At 37.5% G+C, this 15825-nt stretch overlaps 1 protein-coding gene across 2 annotated transcripts in view; it reads left to right on the top strand.

Annotated features, from left to right (window-relative positions):
- Positions 1–15825, top strand: part of slit3 (slit homolog 3 (Drosophila)) — a 267486-nt gene that overhangs the window by 185217 nt on the left and 66444 nt on the right. For both annotated transcript variants that reach the window (XM_041989715.1, XM_041989716.1), the window contains 5 exons: positions 6921–6992; positions 10335–10498; positions 11572–11716; positions 14637–14708; positions 15605–15676. In XM_041989715.1, coding sequence (XP_041845649.1) covers positions 6921–6992; positions 10335–10498; positions 11572–11716; positions 14637–14708; positions 15605–15676 — 525 coding nt within the window. The remainder of the gene's footprint in view (positions 1–6920; positions 6993–10334; positions 10499–11571; positions 11717–14636; positions 14709–15604; positions 15677–15825) is intronic.

Raw genomic sequence — 15825 nt, forward strand, 5'->3', positions numbered from 1 at the left:
ACTTAAAGTAACTTTTTTCTACGACAACCTTCAGTTGCCACAATAACAAAATTATTACTTTTATACGATACCTGCTGAAGTATTTCATTATTCAAAACCAAAGATTTCAGGAAAAGTGATCAACAAGAAGATGATGGAACACAGAAAATATGTATTTTTATTGTTTTGTTATTGAAAAAAAGAGCATTTATGTCTTAGTTTGATGGCTTATGCGAAATGTAGACTCGGCAACCTTGTCATTAATTGCCATTTTTAAGTCTTATCTGACTAGTGAGTAAAGACCTTGATAAAGAAAGTAAACAGTAAGAAAAAATGGTTAGATAGCTGGATAGATAAAAGCTAGATGAAAACATCATCATCACTCTAATTATTCATTAAACCACCTCACTGATGATGCTGTTGCTTATCTGGTATGTTATGGAACCCAAACATTTGACCATTTGCTGTAGTTTAACGGATTTCATGTTTTTTGCTACGATTACAGCATCTTTACATGTACATCATTGTATATGATATTTAAGGTCCCTAAATAATGGATCTAATATTGTAATTCATAATATATTTAATTGTAATATATTTGTAATTTTGTTGCACTTTTTGCTGCAACAGCAATAAAATTCTATTCTATATTTGGTCACATTTGTCCCAAAACAGCTCCTCCTTATTGCCTGACATTGAAGATTTTTACTATTTAACCTCCAGAAAGTAAGGTAACCATCATAAACATGCAAGCATATGTTTGAAAACAGGTGTGATCCCTGCCTGTTGTTTGACATAACTATTTGAGGACAAGACACTATGCAAATGTATTATAAATCAAATCAGTGACAGCAATGGGATTTCACTTGAACTGAATTGTCATTAACAACAAACACAGCTTCTTAAAAGATAATAGTGTAAAAGTGGAGCAAACTTACAGGTGAAAGTTTTAAAATTTATTCATTTATTTATTAAATTCGATGCACAACGAACAAAGATTCATTGACATTCAGTAAAGAGCTTCAGCCAGAGCTTGATCCAGTTTTCTAAACAAGAAGATCACTAATCAGCAGCAATGCTTTCTTAGTATTTAGATTAACTGGAAACAATCAAGACATCAGAAATTCTTTGTAGGACATTGATTTCAGTGGGACCATTCAGAGCAGCTTGCAGTGACTGCGTTATAATCTTTATAGTTATAAGGGCAATTTGATCAACTGTAGCAGCCATACCGTTCTAAGTAAGGTCATGAATTTACTTTGTCATGCTTCGAGTTTGTGGTTATTTTCCTACAATGGAATATTGATTTTAGATTTTGGAGCACGGTAGGTACAAGTATACCAGCAGGTGTTAGCCGAGGGGATTCACAGAAAATAAGACATCAATGAATGAAAAAAATTAGGCCTGATACGCCAAGATGATTGCAGAAAATTGAGATAGATATAGGTGCTTTTGCACTTGCTGTGATTAAGTTTAACCTCCAGTAAAAATCAAAGATAACTCTTCTGTCATTTTGCTCTTCATTATGAGAGATGCAAGGACATTATCTTCAGGTTTTTTTTTTGTTTTTTGTTTTTTTTTTTTTCAACCAGAAAGATTTGTAATGTGAGTATTTCCTATTTAAACTCTCTTGAAATTGTCACAGAAGAGAGAATGATCATCAAGAAAGGCATTTTGGATGTTAAAATGAACACCAGCAGCTTCAGGCGTCTAGTTCTCAGATAGGAAACACTTAAATGATTAGTTTTAAGTTGTGTTTGATAATACAGTCACTCTGCTTCTTTTTATTGACAAAAGCTCACGTTGTAATTAAAAGAGAGACTAATCGTACTGAACATAAAGTCAATTGGCTGTAATCACAGTCATATTATAATGTTTGGTTGTAATTTAGTGGCTGTAATAATTCAGACTTTCTGCCAGTGTATTGATCTGTGTCTGTTAAGGCTGATTGAGCATATCAGAGACTAATAGAAAATTAGCTTTAAAACACACACTGACTCACACACATGCAACCCAGAGTTATGAATTTAGCTGAAGAAAATGAAGTTAGATGTTTCATTGATTCATCTCTTTCAGTACTATTTTTATTATCTAGAGAAGCGTTCATTTACATTTAGCGGACTCAAGACTTCAGATGATCAGATGTTAAAATAATTAAATGTTTAAAACTCATGGTCAGCATCTGAAACGATTTCAAAGAGACTCTATGACAGAAATGAGGATATACTTTTAGCCATGGGAGTCACAGGGGTTGAATCATGTAGAGGAATTCTCTATCATTTGAAGAAACAACAAGGACTAAACGAGGAATATTAGATTAGAACAACTAAATGATCCAACCAATGTGCTGTGTCTTGTTTTTGAACAGCCATGTGGCTGTTTTTGCATATTTTATCATTGAAGGTATTTTTAATGCCTCTTTCAACACTCAGGATCTCAACAGGACAGCAGAAGATGTCGACATGTTGCCTGTAAGAGTGTGTGTGTGTGTGTGTGTGTGTGTGTGTCCATGAGGAAGGAAAAGATTGACGAGTAAAGCTTTGACCTCTGGGTGGAGGCTGCGGCAAAGACACATGCGATAACATCATTCTCTTTCTATGTCCCACGCGCAAACCCACCCACCCACACACATGCGCATGCTCACACACAAGCGTGAGCACTAGTGATAGCATCTCCGTGGTGGGTTGCCTCTAAAGAGTCTCCTCCATCACTGACTGCAGAGGCCTTTTTACTGCAACAGAGTTCACTGCATCAAAAGCACACACACACACATAAGCATGTACATGCTGACTCAAGAATACACACATAAGATGAGCACACACAAACATGTAAATGTACACACCCTGTCAGGGATCTATGTTGCAATACCACTGCAGAGGTCACTGCATCCTGGGTCAAATTATAAAGAAAAATGCTGAATAGACATTTTGTAATGGAAAGATTGTGGCAAACACCAGTGTCGGATCAGTCCTCGAGCTCTCTTTGAGATTTTGTTTCCTTTTTTTTTTTTTTTAAATAAAGTTTCTGTTATAATTAGCCTCAAACATTAACTACCTGATTTAAATGTATACACTTAAAGAGCTTAGTTTTTCTACAAGAAGCAGATTGCAGATAATAGAATAAAGAACTAAGCAATGGTTCACCCACCATAATGTAACTAAAGAAAGACATAAAAAGGGTTGCAAAAGGACTTTTGTCTTTCATCAGCACTGTTTGAAAGCTTGTTTCATCATGCTCCTATTGACTCTTGTTTTGAGATTATGACACTCCAGGAGCTGCCAGGCAAGTGGGCCGATTGGCCCTTTGATTGGCAGCTGTCAGTTGGGATTGCAGGGCCAAAGTGTGACAAAGCTGCAGGGAATACCTTGCTAGTTGTGATTGGGTAAAGGTTTGTGGTTTGGCTGCATAATATCAGGAAAACATGCAATGCAATGACAATATGATTGCGATAAAATAAATAAAGCTGATGCGTTGACGTTATGGAGCCACCAGCATACACAGACGTCTGCTGAACTTTATAGCTTGTGTTAAAATAACTCTAGTAATGTGTTTATCTAACGCTAGATTTTAATAACTCACCTCTTTTAATAAGAATAAATGTTACGGTTAAACAAGTCAGGTGCAAAATACAAATATAAGCATATGCCCCGAATAAAAAGTTTTATTAATTATTCAACTGTAGTAACGCAGTTTCTTCCTGAAATCCGCCTTGTAATCCTGCCCTCTGTTGGGATCAGGATAATTCTGTTTTTTTGGATCAAAGTTGTCTGGATCCTACTCAAAAGTTTTGAACAACCCAAACTGAGGGTTTTATCTGGATAACAACCAGGATTGAATTACATGATCCAAGCCGATTTTGGATTCCGGATTTCTCTTTTGAACAACCCATTTTCAAGATTTGATCCTATCCGATAACCAAAAACCGATAGCAACCGGGCCCTATTGATCACCAGAATAAGCATTGTATTTGAAATTGTATTGGAAATAAACTGAATTCAAAGAGTTAAAAGGTTTTTGCACACGTTTTCCTGAAACGTGTGCAAAAATAAAAGTATGCTAATAGTATAAATAATGCTGTATGATGAGAAATACTTGGATTTTTGTTTTGTTTGCACTGTGTTTTTGTGGTATGGTGTGTTTCTGACTTGGCTGCAGCCCAGCCCAAAGTCAGCTGAAATTTTCCATCCTGATCAATACCTCCGTACTATAAAACCAAAGCCCTGATATTAAGCAACAGAACAATTCACAGGTGTACAGTACTGCACCCTTCTTCTGACAAACATAAATTATTTGGTACAAATCCATTATTACACTATAAAATAAACAGTTTAATCAATTACTTTAACTCTCGTTACAAAGTTACCCCCTGGACTTAATGTTATTAACATTAAACAGCAAATTTCACACGATTCTTACTTTTACTAAAATGTACTTTTTCTTTCTTTTCTTCAGTCACTTCAAATTGACAAATATCCACAATTTTAAAGAGTGCGCGCATGGCCAGAGGCGTGTAAAATAAGCTGGAGAAAATAAGTATAAAGCACTATTCTGGACTTTTAAATTGTGTTTTTAGTGTTTACCTTGGCTAAAGTCAGTCCAGTCACTACTTTATTAAAGCAAAGCAGTGTGGAGGGGGTCTGAACAAAATGAGTGGGAGAATAACTGACGGGGAAATTGCAGAGGGAAATTATTGTTATTCCACAATTAAATTATATAGACTGGGTGGAATCACCCCTGACAGGGCTGACCATAGCAGTGCTGCTGATGTGAGTGCACGTGTGTTTTTGTGAAAGCGAGTGTGAAACTTTATCCGTTTACCAAGGCCACTGAGGGTATACTGGCAGGGAGGGGAATGTCGAAAGAGAATCGGAAGGAGACAGAATTAAAGAGAAAGAAATGTAACATCAACAGAGAGAGCAAAAACAGTCTATTTAAGGGCCGAGTGGGTGTTAGTGAAAACACAGCAAACCCCCAGTAATGAAACTATTTTGAGCAGTTGTGACGACAATACTGGATGTAAAATAAACCATCCTTGATTTTTGTGGGTGAAATCATGCCGCGGTTACACTGTATGTTTAGGCACAAACATATTGCAGATGCTGTGAAAAATCCTTTCATCTTGAATTAGGCCCATTTTTCAAGGGGAAATCTGACCTTGTCCTTGTCTGAAAGCATTAAAAACACACTGTCAAATGAGAAAAATGAACTGGTTTCAGATATGAAAAATGACCACTCAGTCTTCATTCTTTCTGAAACAATAACTCTTTGAATACACAAGGTTTCGGGTGATATGTAAAGTAAACTACTCTTATTTTCTATCCAGTGAAATTAATGATCTGTGAAACTTGGGGGGGTGGGGGTGGTATTAGAAAAGGGGCTACACTTGCTTGTAGATGTTGGCTTAAGTAAGGCAACAAAAAAATTAAGAAAAGGATCTTAGCACAGATGTTTAGACATTTTCAACATGTCATTGATTTCTCATTTAGCCCCATGTTCTCAGTTTTTCCTTTACTTATAAAAATCGACTTCGAGCCATTTGAACAGCCTCATAAGTTGTAGTGAAAAGTCATTATATTTTATGCATTGTGTTTGTTTTTTCCCTGACAGATGAATCTCTTTCTATACTGTTTACATTCACTAGAAAAGAAAGAGAGAAATTTTTCATTTTGTACTTAAACTGTATTCAGGCCTCAGCGTTTTATTTCTATTTCTTCATTTTTATCTTTCGGACGTTGCTCAAAAACATTTCTTGCTGTTAAATACAGGTTCTTCTTAATCCAGAAAAAATATTTTGTCTTTGATAAAAAAAAAAAAATTAAAACTGGTAGATTAATATATATATATATACATATATATATATATATATATATATATATATATATATATCATTTTACATATTTATTGTACATGTGAAGGGAGTTGTACTCCTTTGTCTTCAGTGATGAGGGGCTTGTTTGTGTTCGTATATTCCCACCATCCTGTGAATGTGTGATACATACAGAGTTACCAGCTTGTATGAGTATCAATAAAATCCCCATGTGAATTACCTAGATGGAAAGACAGATTTCTTTTTACCATTTTTCCCTGCCTTCATTTCTCTCTCCGTCTATACATGAAAAACACAGAGAATCGATAAGCATTGTGCCCCTTCAACATACTCAGTGGGATTGCATGTGTGTGTGTGTGTGTGTGTGTATGGGTTGTATCTTTGCTTGTACAGTAATCACAGTCAGCCTTTTTTTTTTATTCCTCTTTAGGTCGATACCACATATGAGACAGTGTAGTTTATTAGAAGGCTAATAGTCAGAGACAGCAATGACCTGCTTAAGTATGAAGAAAACGTACAGATCAAAAGTGTGTATGTTGACTTGTTTGTGCTTGTATTAAATAATGGATTTAACTCCATGTGATGTCTGTAAAACAGTACCTTTCACAGTTTCTCTTCCTTCTGATGAGATTAAAGATTTTCTTTATTATAATATATTTTTTTAAATATCTAAATTAAATGTAATTCAGTTCCTGAGCTGCTTCTAGTCTCATTTAAGTTTGTCCCTTCTGTGTTCTAGTCACCCAATCTCATCCCATCCTGTTCTATTAGTTCCATTCATGACGCTATTCATTGGTTTCCATTGTTCTCTTCTCCGATTGGTCAACACAAGGAGATTTTACACAGCTCCTTATTCTTTGTTAGAAGAGAGCTTCATAGTGATGTCATTCAGAACAGGAAGGAAATCCTGGTTTACACAGACAGCATTTGAAGAGAGTTTTGGAGTGGCAAATTATGAGAGAGACAATCCCCAGTATACATGTTTATATTCACTCACTGAAAGAGATTTAAGTAATGATATGGGCTCTTTATTAAGTTTTAGGTCTTTAATTTTTATTTGACACTTTTAACCAACTGTTTTTTTCTCCTCTCCTCTCTGTGTTTCTCCCTTCAGCACCCTCAACAACAACAACATCACACTCATCCCGCTATCCAGCTTCAATCATATGCCCAAGCTGCGGACACTGTGAGTATAGCACACATTGCAAACTACATTAGACCATAGCTGCTGACAAACATGGGCCTTGAGAAAACAGATCAGTTCATCTTCATGCGTTCACACACACTCACCACATACACAAATAAACACGCATTAAATAGCAGCAGGGTCTGTGTGTCATCATCTAATCATGCCATAATAAGAGACCAACTCTTCCATTGTTTCATGACTGTGAATAATCATGTGGCCATTACAGACACACAGGCAAACTTAAAGACACACACACACACACACACAAGCACACACACACACATGCATGCAGACTTGAGTAATGGCAACCTCATTAATACCACAATAAAGGCCTGTTTAGGCTCTATGGTTCAATCTGCTTTGATTCATTAGAAACAAAACCCCCTCTACCGATGTTACTGATGAAGACACACACACACTACACACACAGTTGCACTCCCATACGAACCTCAAACCAAATCATTCTTTCAGAGAGACTTCAATTTGTCTGTCTTTTGTGTTTTTTTTGTGTTTTTTTTTTCTGCATGCAGTTGTAAAAAACATTCTTATAGTTGTCAAGGCAATGGCCCTACATTTAATGGGAGTCTCTACCCATAATCTTGTGGGACTATCTGAGAGGCAAGACCATTGGGTACATTCTTCCTGGCCATGCTGGGGTTGGATTCTGCCAAACCAGCATGCAGAGAACGGGATTTCCTCTCCAGATCATTGTTTTTAAGAGGCCCTTGTGCGGTCACGTAGCTCTGCTTTACATTCAGAAGTGGGGGTTTCTAAACAAGCATAACTTAAAAACAAGCAGGACGACATTTTCTGAGTTCTACTTATCTCTTACAACTATTTTGTATTATTTGACTTAACCACACAATGTTCATCAATAGCGAATCACACAAAAAGGGCTTCTATTTTTCTTCCATTCTCCTGCAGCTGCAGTGGCAATACAGCTCGAAATCAGCCTTTTGAAATTGGATTGCAGGCAGCAGCATGGCTGTGTAGTCGCCAGCCGATTGAGCGCAGAGTTACCAATATCCAATATCTTTTAATCAGATGCCCTCATCCGCTACTGTTTTCAGTCAACAGTGAGCGACTGTCTTCTCTGATTTCCTTCTTGCTCCAGCTATTTTCCCCTCCTCATTTTTCATCACTCTAGTTCACATTTGTCCCAATATAATTTATTTTAGCTGGCCTTCACTAATTTCCCCTCTGTAATTCCCCATAAAAATGTCTGGTCTCACTTATTTTAGTCATCTCCTCCTTGCAGCAAAGTGGCTTTTTGTTGCCCCCTTCATTCCTACCCTTACTTTGTCCTCCTTGTCATCTCTTTCCTCCCACCCTTTATGTTTATTCTCCTCTCTCTAATCTCCTTTTCATCTCACGTCCGTATCCAAGTTGATTTTAATCTTCCTTTCTCCTACTATCTTTTTCATTCTCACCCCTCTTGCAGCTTCCTTTACCAGTAATTTTGTGTGAATTCCTTAATGTTGCCTTCACATCCCAGAAGTAAAATTGTCACATTAATAAACTGACAAATTTAATGAAAGTTTCAAAAATATTTCTAATATGATTAGAATCTGCCCACGTTTCTCTTTTCTTATTTTTTTCTTGTTTTCTTTTTTTTATGCAGTTTGCATGTATTATATTAGCAGTAATGATATCACAGATTGCCTTCATTCAGAAACTTGAACCAATGAAAAGACTGGACCTCTCGCGCTTGTCTGTGTGTGTGTACATGTGTGTGTTTGTAATTTGCTGTACTAAGGATGTACTTACTAATACTCTAGGCAAACGACTAATAATAAAGACACACAAAGACACACACGAGCGCACACACAAACAGATGTTCACCAAACCACTGTGTACCATGCAATAAGTACAGCAGACACTATCATACTGACTTCCCAATACACACACACACACACACACAAATAGCACTTTCTCCATGCCCCCTGCTTCTTCCTATTCTCCCCTGTGTTTTAATCCTACTTGTCAGTAATTAAGGCTAAGCGGGGGGGGTGGGCCAAGACATGGCTATCTCCAGGCGGGGGTTTGACTATAAACTGGATTTATAATGAGAGAGCGGTATTAAATCCTACTGCCCCTGCTGCTAGCATCAATGAGACCATCTCTGTTCCATAACAGGATTTGTCCTCTGCTTTATTACAAAAGGAGGCCTGTCTTCTGAAAGGCTAGATATCCCGGCTGGCATATAATACGCTGACAAGACATTCTGTTGTTCATCTGCCCTTCTCCCTCTTCTCCTCCTCCTCCTCCTCCTCCTCCTCCTCATCATCATCTCTCCATATCCAACACAGCCTGTAGAGTCTCAGCTCTGTGAACCAGCACCTGATGCACTCTGTATTGAGAAATAACCTTCAATCAATGCTGTGAGTTCAATTCAAACAGCCCATTAGTGTGAAATGTTACTAATGACAATATAAATGTAAACCAGCAACTTGTAACTCTCAGTTTAGTGATATTATCTAATAGAAAAGGCCATTCATGGCTGTCTTCTTATGTGAATGTAAAGGGTTTGTTGAACTAGTCTTGTGATATTTGAGCAGAAGAAACATAGAGAGCTCAGTTTCACACCTGTAACGTCATGTAAAGCTGCTTCATCAGGGTCCATTGGTAGCTGCTATGAAAGGACGCATTTTAAACCAAACCATGTTTTCCAAATCCCTCCCATGGGTTTTTTTTTTTTCTTTTTAACTTGAAACCTAGCTGAACGTTTTTCAGCTGGGAAACAGAATAAGTATTGTTTTTGGACAATATTCAGAACTTTGTGAACTGTAGTTGCCTAGCTGAAACTAATCAAACAAGCGGAAGTCTTTCAACTAAAATCCGAAAGAAAGTCCTCTTTCAACACTTTCTTTTTAAATGCAGACTTTGTAGCTTTGTAAACCAGCACTAGGGATCATATCATGTAACCGTTGCGACATAGCACTTAGGCTAAACAATGCTAAAGGATGAGAAAAAAGGATAAAAAAAAAACCCAAAATGACTCACTCATCTAATGTATTTGTTCACATTCTCCTCTGCTCATGATTCATGTTTTATTTTCATTTTCTGTTTTTATGCCCACTCTTTTTTGTTGAATTTCTTATACCTCAATCTGATTGTGATTTACTGGAAGTGCATAAGTCCTGTCTGTAAAAAAAGTCATATTTTATCAGACCTTTGGAAAAGAAGAGATAAAAAAAAAAAAAAAAAACCTCCTTATGTTTGTGCGCCTCTTTCTTCCAAGACCCATGTTCGTGGCCGATCATGGTCAGATTTATATTTTGACTGGGTAACACTTTAAACTCGCAAAAAAAATTAATTGAGTCCTCCATCTCTCTGCAGCCGTCTGCACTCCAACAACCTTCACTGTGACTGTCACCTTTCCTGGCTCTCTGATTGGCTCAGAGCCAGGCGGGGCTTGGCTCCCTTCACCCAGTGCATGGCCCCTGCCCATATGAGAGGCCTTAACGTCCCTGATGTGCAGAAGAAGGATTTTGTCTGCAAAGGTGAGTTGACAGCAGCCCATATACATTGAATTTGTCTCAGATATCAGCTCAGATGATAAATCTCTACTTATATTGTTCTGTTTTGATGGTGGTCATTTATAAAAGTCTACTTACCAAGGTGGTAGTGGCACTTATTTCTGTTGTAAAGAGATTATATGTGAGAATGTTAGTTTAAAATTCAGTGTCTGTTAAGCAGTTAGCCCAGGGTGTTACCTGCTGGCCGACCAGGCCAATGTTGAAGCCCTTCTCAATGCTTTTCTTCTACCTCCAAAACAAGTCTCTCAATGGATTCTATAATACCGAAAAAATTACACTATGTATTCAGTGTCATCTTCTGCAGATAGACCAGGCAATGTTTATAAGTCTCTGATTCAGCTTTCTGGGCTAATAGATTGTCTAGTTGCTCTCTTTCTTTTAGCCTTAAGTCTTTTCTGCTCTCATGTTCCAAAGCAGGCCCCCTGTCCTCATCCCCATTTCTAACTTTATGTGTCAATAACAGACCCTCCTCTCTTTTTCTTTACTTTGTTCACTCTCACCATCATTTTTCTCTAATTTTCACTGTTTATCACCCTTTCCTTTTGCTCTGTTGCTTTCTCTCTTCTCTCTGCCTGCATTCGTACTATTTCAACCTCTTTTTTTTGTCCATCTTCTTCCCTGCTTCTCATATCTAGAAATATTTTATGTGCATAATTTGGCCAGATAATATGCAGCATTAATATTTAGTTTCTTCCAATTTCAAATCAAAAGATTTTGAGTTTCCCCAAAAGATTTTTTATGCATAAACAAAACACACACACACACAACAGCCATGACACAGGGAGGCTCAAAGATAAAATATACAAAAACATTATGAAGGACTTTGAAAGAAAAATTCTGCTAAAACATGATCATGGAATTTATATGTGCAAATGAAGCTCCAGGCAAAGATGGATGGCCTGTTCACTACCTTATATTTGACAGTTGACCAAAAAAAAAAAAAAGAAACAATTGCATATTAAATGAAATAGAGATCATTCTCTTTAAAAAGAAAAAAAAGAAAAAAACGTATCTTATTTCTGTCTGTCTGTCTGCAGGTCCAGCACAGACAGAGCCAAGGACTTGTGCTCCTCAGGCAGCTGTGTGTCCACCCAGCTGCAGCTGTAACAACAACATAGTGGACTGTCGTCGCAAAGGCCTCACTGAAATACCGGCAAACCTACCAGAGGGCATCGTTGAGATGTGAGACAACTATACATGCAGATTTTCATGTAAATGTGTATCATGTGATGGGTTTTCATTTTTAGGTATTATGCACTTTACCCATTTACTCTAAAATGATTTTTGATTCAGAGATTAAATAAAAACAAGATTATTTAGTAGAAACTTATGCATACACCCAACACACACAGTTACATTGTAGTCTTTGGAAACTTGGAGTTACTGTGATGAATTAGACCCCACATCTAACCCAAACTGTGGCATTTTGTAAGTTTCCTCGCAGTAATTTATGTGTTGCAGACAAATTCTACACTTTTCCTCACCTTTTCCAGTTCTCTTTCTTTCTTGTCACACAAATTTAAGCACACACACACACAGAAACACCACTGAGGGAGGTGTTTGATATATGTATTGATCGCTGTCCCCCTGCTTGTTTGTACAGAGGACATCTGGTTGATTGCTCTGTGACTAAAGGAGCAATTCTCCACCACAGCTCTACACCAACACCACTATACCTCCCCAGCATACGAAAGGATTTTCCCTCACGTACACACAACAATGCAAACAGCTTTAATGCAGAAACACAAGTTTGTTTGCACAGAAAAAAAAAAGAAAAAGAAAAGAAAAAGTCTGTACGTGGCTACAAATGCATGTTCTTGAGGGGTCAAATACACAACAGAGACAGTAAAAATGACATCATAGAAACTCACAAGGACACACACATGCACGCTCACAGAATTAGCATTGGATGCATTATGATAAATGTTGCTGCTGCAGCCAGAAACAATAGCGCATAATAGGATGATGTATTGTCAGTCTTTTAATGGAGACAAAGTCATCTCTCTGAATGTTGGCGGCATCGCTGCCAGATGTGTATATGAGTGTGTACATACTCATTATGCAAAGGTGCGTTTTCAAGCGCCGTATGTTGATTTGACTCTTCAAATCAAAAATGAAACTCATAAAGCCATTTTTTGTTTAGTGTTTGACTCAAGGCTTTAGTAGCATTAAAACATCCCTAGAAATCTGTGTGAGTGAGCTGTTGTGCATGTGTGTGTTAACACACTCAACAGTGCAGAGGATGTTCACCTGCCAAACCTACATCCTGTTTCAACTTCCATTTTAAATGTCCCCTCACCTTATAGATTTTTTAAAACAGCTTTTCAGATACGTTCCCGTTAATATATCCTTTGACATTGAACCTCTAAGTGTCTTTGTCTCAACCTTCTTTAACTGTCTCCCTGATTTAATTTGTATTTTGATGTGTGTGCAGATTGTCTTTGTCAGTCTCCACACATGCTTGATTTATTTTGACCCCCTGGTTAAAATCAGGCATTGTTGGCTGCCAGGCAAATGAGGTGCTGAAATGTAGAAGCTATTGCTCGCCAAGAACAAACACCTGTAGTGCTGCGTAAGGGTTGTGTTGTGTTCAAAACCAGGACAACGTAAGTGTTTCATTTAAAAAGCCCATTACATGATGGCAGCCACAATAAATTGGCACAATAAGTTAAATTGTATTTAATCCCACTAAATATGATTAGCATAGATAGATAGATAGATAGATAGATAGATAGATAGATAGATAGATAGATAGATATGGATGTGTACATAAAGGAGAATGGGGGATAGAAAGTGGACTTAAAGAGCTGGACGGGGTGGGGGCTGAAGAGAAGGATGAGAAGAAGAAGAAGAAGAAGTGGGGTGGATTAGTTTCCATTTATCATCCTGACAGCTGACCCTGTGGCTGGCCTTGGGACCTTACCGCATCCTCTTCTTTTCCTCTCCTCTCACTTGTTGTTCACACTTTTCCACTTCTCTGATTTCTCCTTGGTGGTCCTCCTTCCCCCGTCCCCTTTTATGATTTCTCATTTCTCCCTCCATTGGGATCCTTTCTTCCCTTTTTTAAACTTTATTATCCACTCCTTTACCTCCTATATACATCCCTCCTGGCCATTTTCTGCCTCCCATCCTTCCTTACATCCTTCCCTCTTTCCTTGTCATTGCAAAAACAAGTCAACTTAAAGAATTCATGAGCTATGGAGGGGAACGTTTTTCTTAGACCACCAGGAAAGCATAAACTGAACTCCAGTAAATTTATCTAAATGTGTGCTTGAACCAAGTGCAGTTCTGACATGATAGTAGTGTAATACTATCAGTATGGTGTAATGACTCTGTGTCTTACCGAAAGAGAGATGTAGTTAATTCCCTTTGGCCCGTTTCCTGAAAATGTTCAGAAGGCCAGAATGTATTCATAAATCCATAGGTATTCATAAGACCAATAGAGAGTGCTGGGCTCTATCAAAATAATTTATTATTATTATTATTAAGGATCCAAACAGAAACATTTCACTAGGAATTCAGATCAGAAAATAATATCTCTGTTATATGATGTACTTGTGCTTCTTTTAAAACAATCCCTCCCTGTTCTGTTTGCAGACTGAAACTTTCAACATTGGTTTTCTGTGTTCTGACTTACTTTGTTGTTATACATTTATAAATGTTATAAATTTATAAATGCCGCCTGAACTCTTAATCCAGGGATTCACTAAATGACAGCTATTGTGGTCAACAGTCCAGGTTTTAGTGCCAGAAAGATCTAATTTTATTCTTCTACAGTCGGATCCGCCTTGCCCTGTGTAAGCTCATACTGTAATAGCTGAGCTTTAAAACTGGAGTCAGTATGCACACTGAGTGACCTTGGCCAGACTCTGCTACCAACCACTGACCAACCTGCTGAGAAATTTTGTAGATGTTGATTGGAACAGGAACCTTTTGAACTTTTTCTGTAGGAAGTAAATGGGGCTTCACGATAACCTTGAAAGGAAAGAAAACTTTTCTTTGTCATGCATAAGGTACTTTTTCTGAAATGAATTTCATTTGATGTTTCATATAATAAAAATGTTATTTATTTATTTATTTGTTTTTTTTTTTTTCTCCCCAGTCGTTTGGAGCAGAACTTGATAAAAACTGTCCCAGCAGGAGCCTTTTCTCCCTACAAGAAGCTCAAGAGGATGTGAGTCATCCCTCATACAACTTCAGACCACATTCAAATACAAACATGCAGGCATGAACTGATATAAATCAACACACTGGTGGGTTTATTGTTGTTTACTCTCATAATCATTGATGACTGACTAACTCTAACTGGACCGAACAGTTGAAGAAAAAAGTTAAAGATTGGTTGGACAAAATCCCACTGTTCCAACCAATTACTTTGCCTGGTATTTATGCCTGACAAAGCAGGCGTAGAACAAAATATTACAAAGATTGAGTGTCAACAAAGACTGATTTAAAGTGTTGAAAGCTGTATATAAATCAGTAAATACAACCAGAGCACCTTGGAAAGTTGTGTCCACAGCTTCAGTATTAAGCTTGCTGGCAATCAATTTTTTAAATTTAAACAAATAACCTTGTGAAATTGTAATTATGCTGTTAAATAAAGACAACATTAAATTATGATCACGGCAAAATCATACATCTATAGACACAAAGTGGTGGAAAAATGTCCTTAATGCCCAAATGCATTAAAATGCTTGACTTGCAGACGTGTACAGGGTTGTAGGGATTTCCACCCATCTACCTAGATGGAGTTTTAACCTCACCTCAACAGCATTGTTTAATAATAAATCATGCAGCAGTGGATAAAAATGACATGAACTGCATTTAACATACCACTGCTGTTAGTTTCTCTTTCCTTCTGTGGTTCTCCCTGTCCTGTTCATCACCCTCTTCTTCTTTCCCTCATTTACTCACGCAGTCTGCCCCTCTTATGCTCTTTTTTTATTCTTGTCCCCTTGCCTTGACCTAAGCTCATGTATTCTTGCATGATCGTTTGTCAGACAGTTCGAGGACATTCACAGAGAGTGAACCCCATTACTGCGTATAACAGTCATCTCATTTTCTCCCCAGTGACTTGAGTAAGAACCAGATTTCTGACATCGCTGCAGATGCTTTCACTGGTCTCCGCTCGCTCACCTCACTGTAAGTATAATGCCCACATATGCAAACACAAACAGGCACATAAACAAACACACATATAGACAGGAAAATAATTGTATTTCTAGGTTGTTGATGTTAACAACTGGAAAACAGTGCAGAGTGTTATACATTTTTGCTAAATGTGTGTGTGT

This window comes from Melanotaenia boesemani, chromosome 7 (assembly GCF_017639745.1).
Source record: "Melanotaenia boesemani isolate fMelBoe1 chromosome 7, fMelBoe1.pri, whole genome shotgun sequence".
NCBI lineage: Eukaryota > Metazoa > Chordata > Actinopteri > Atheriniformes > Melanotaeniidae > Melanotaenia > Melanotaenia boesemani.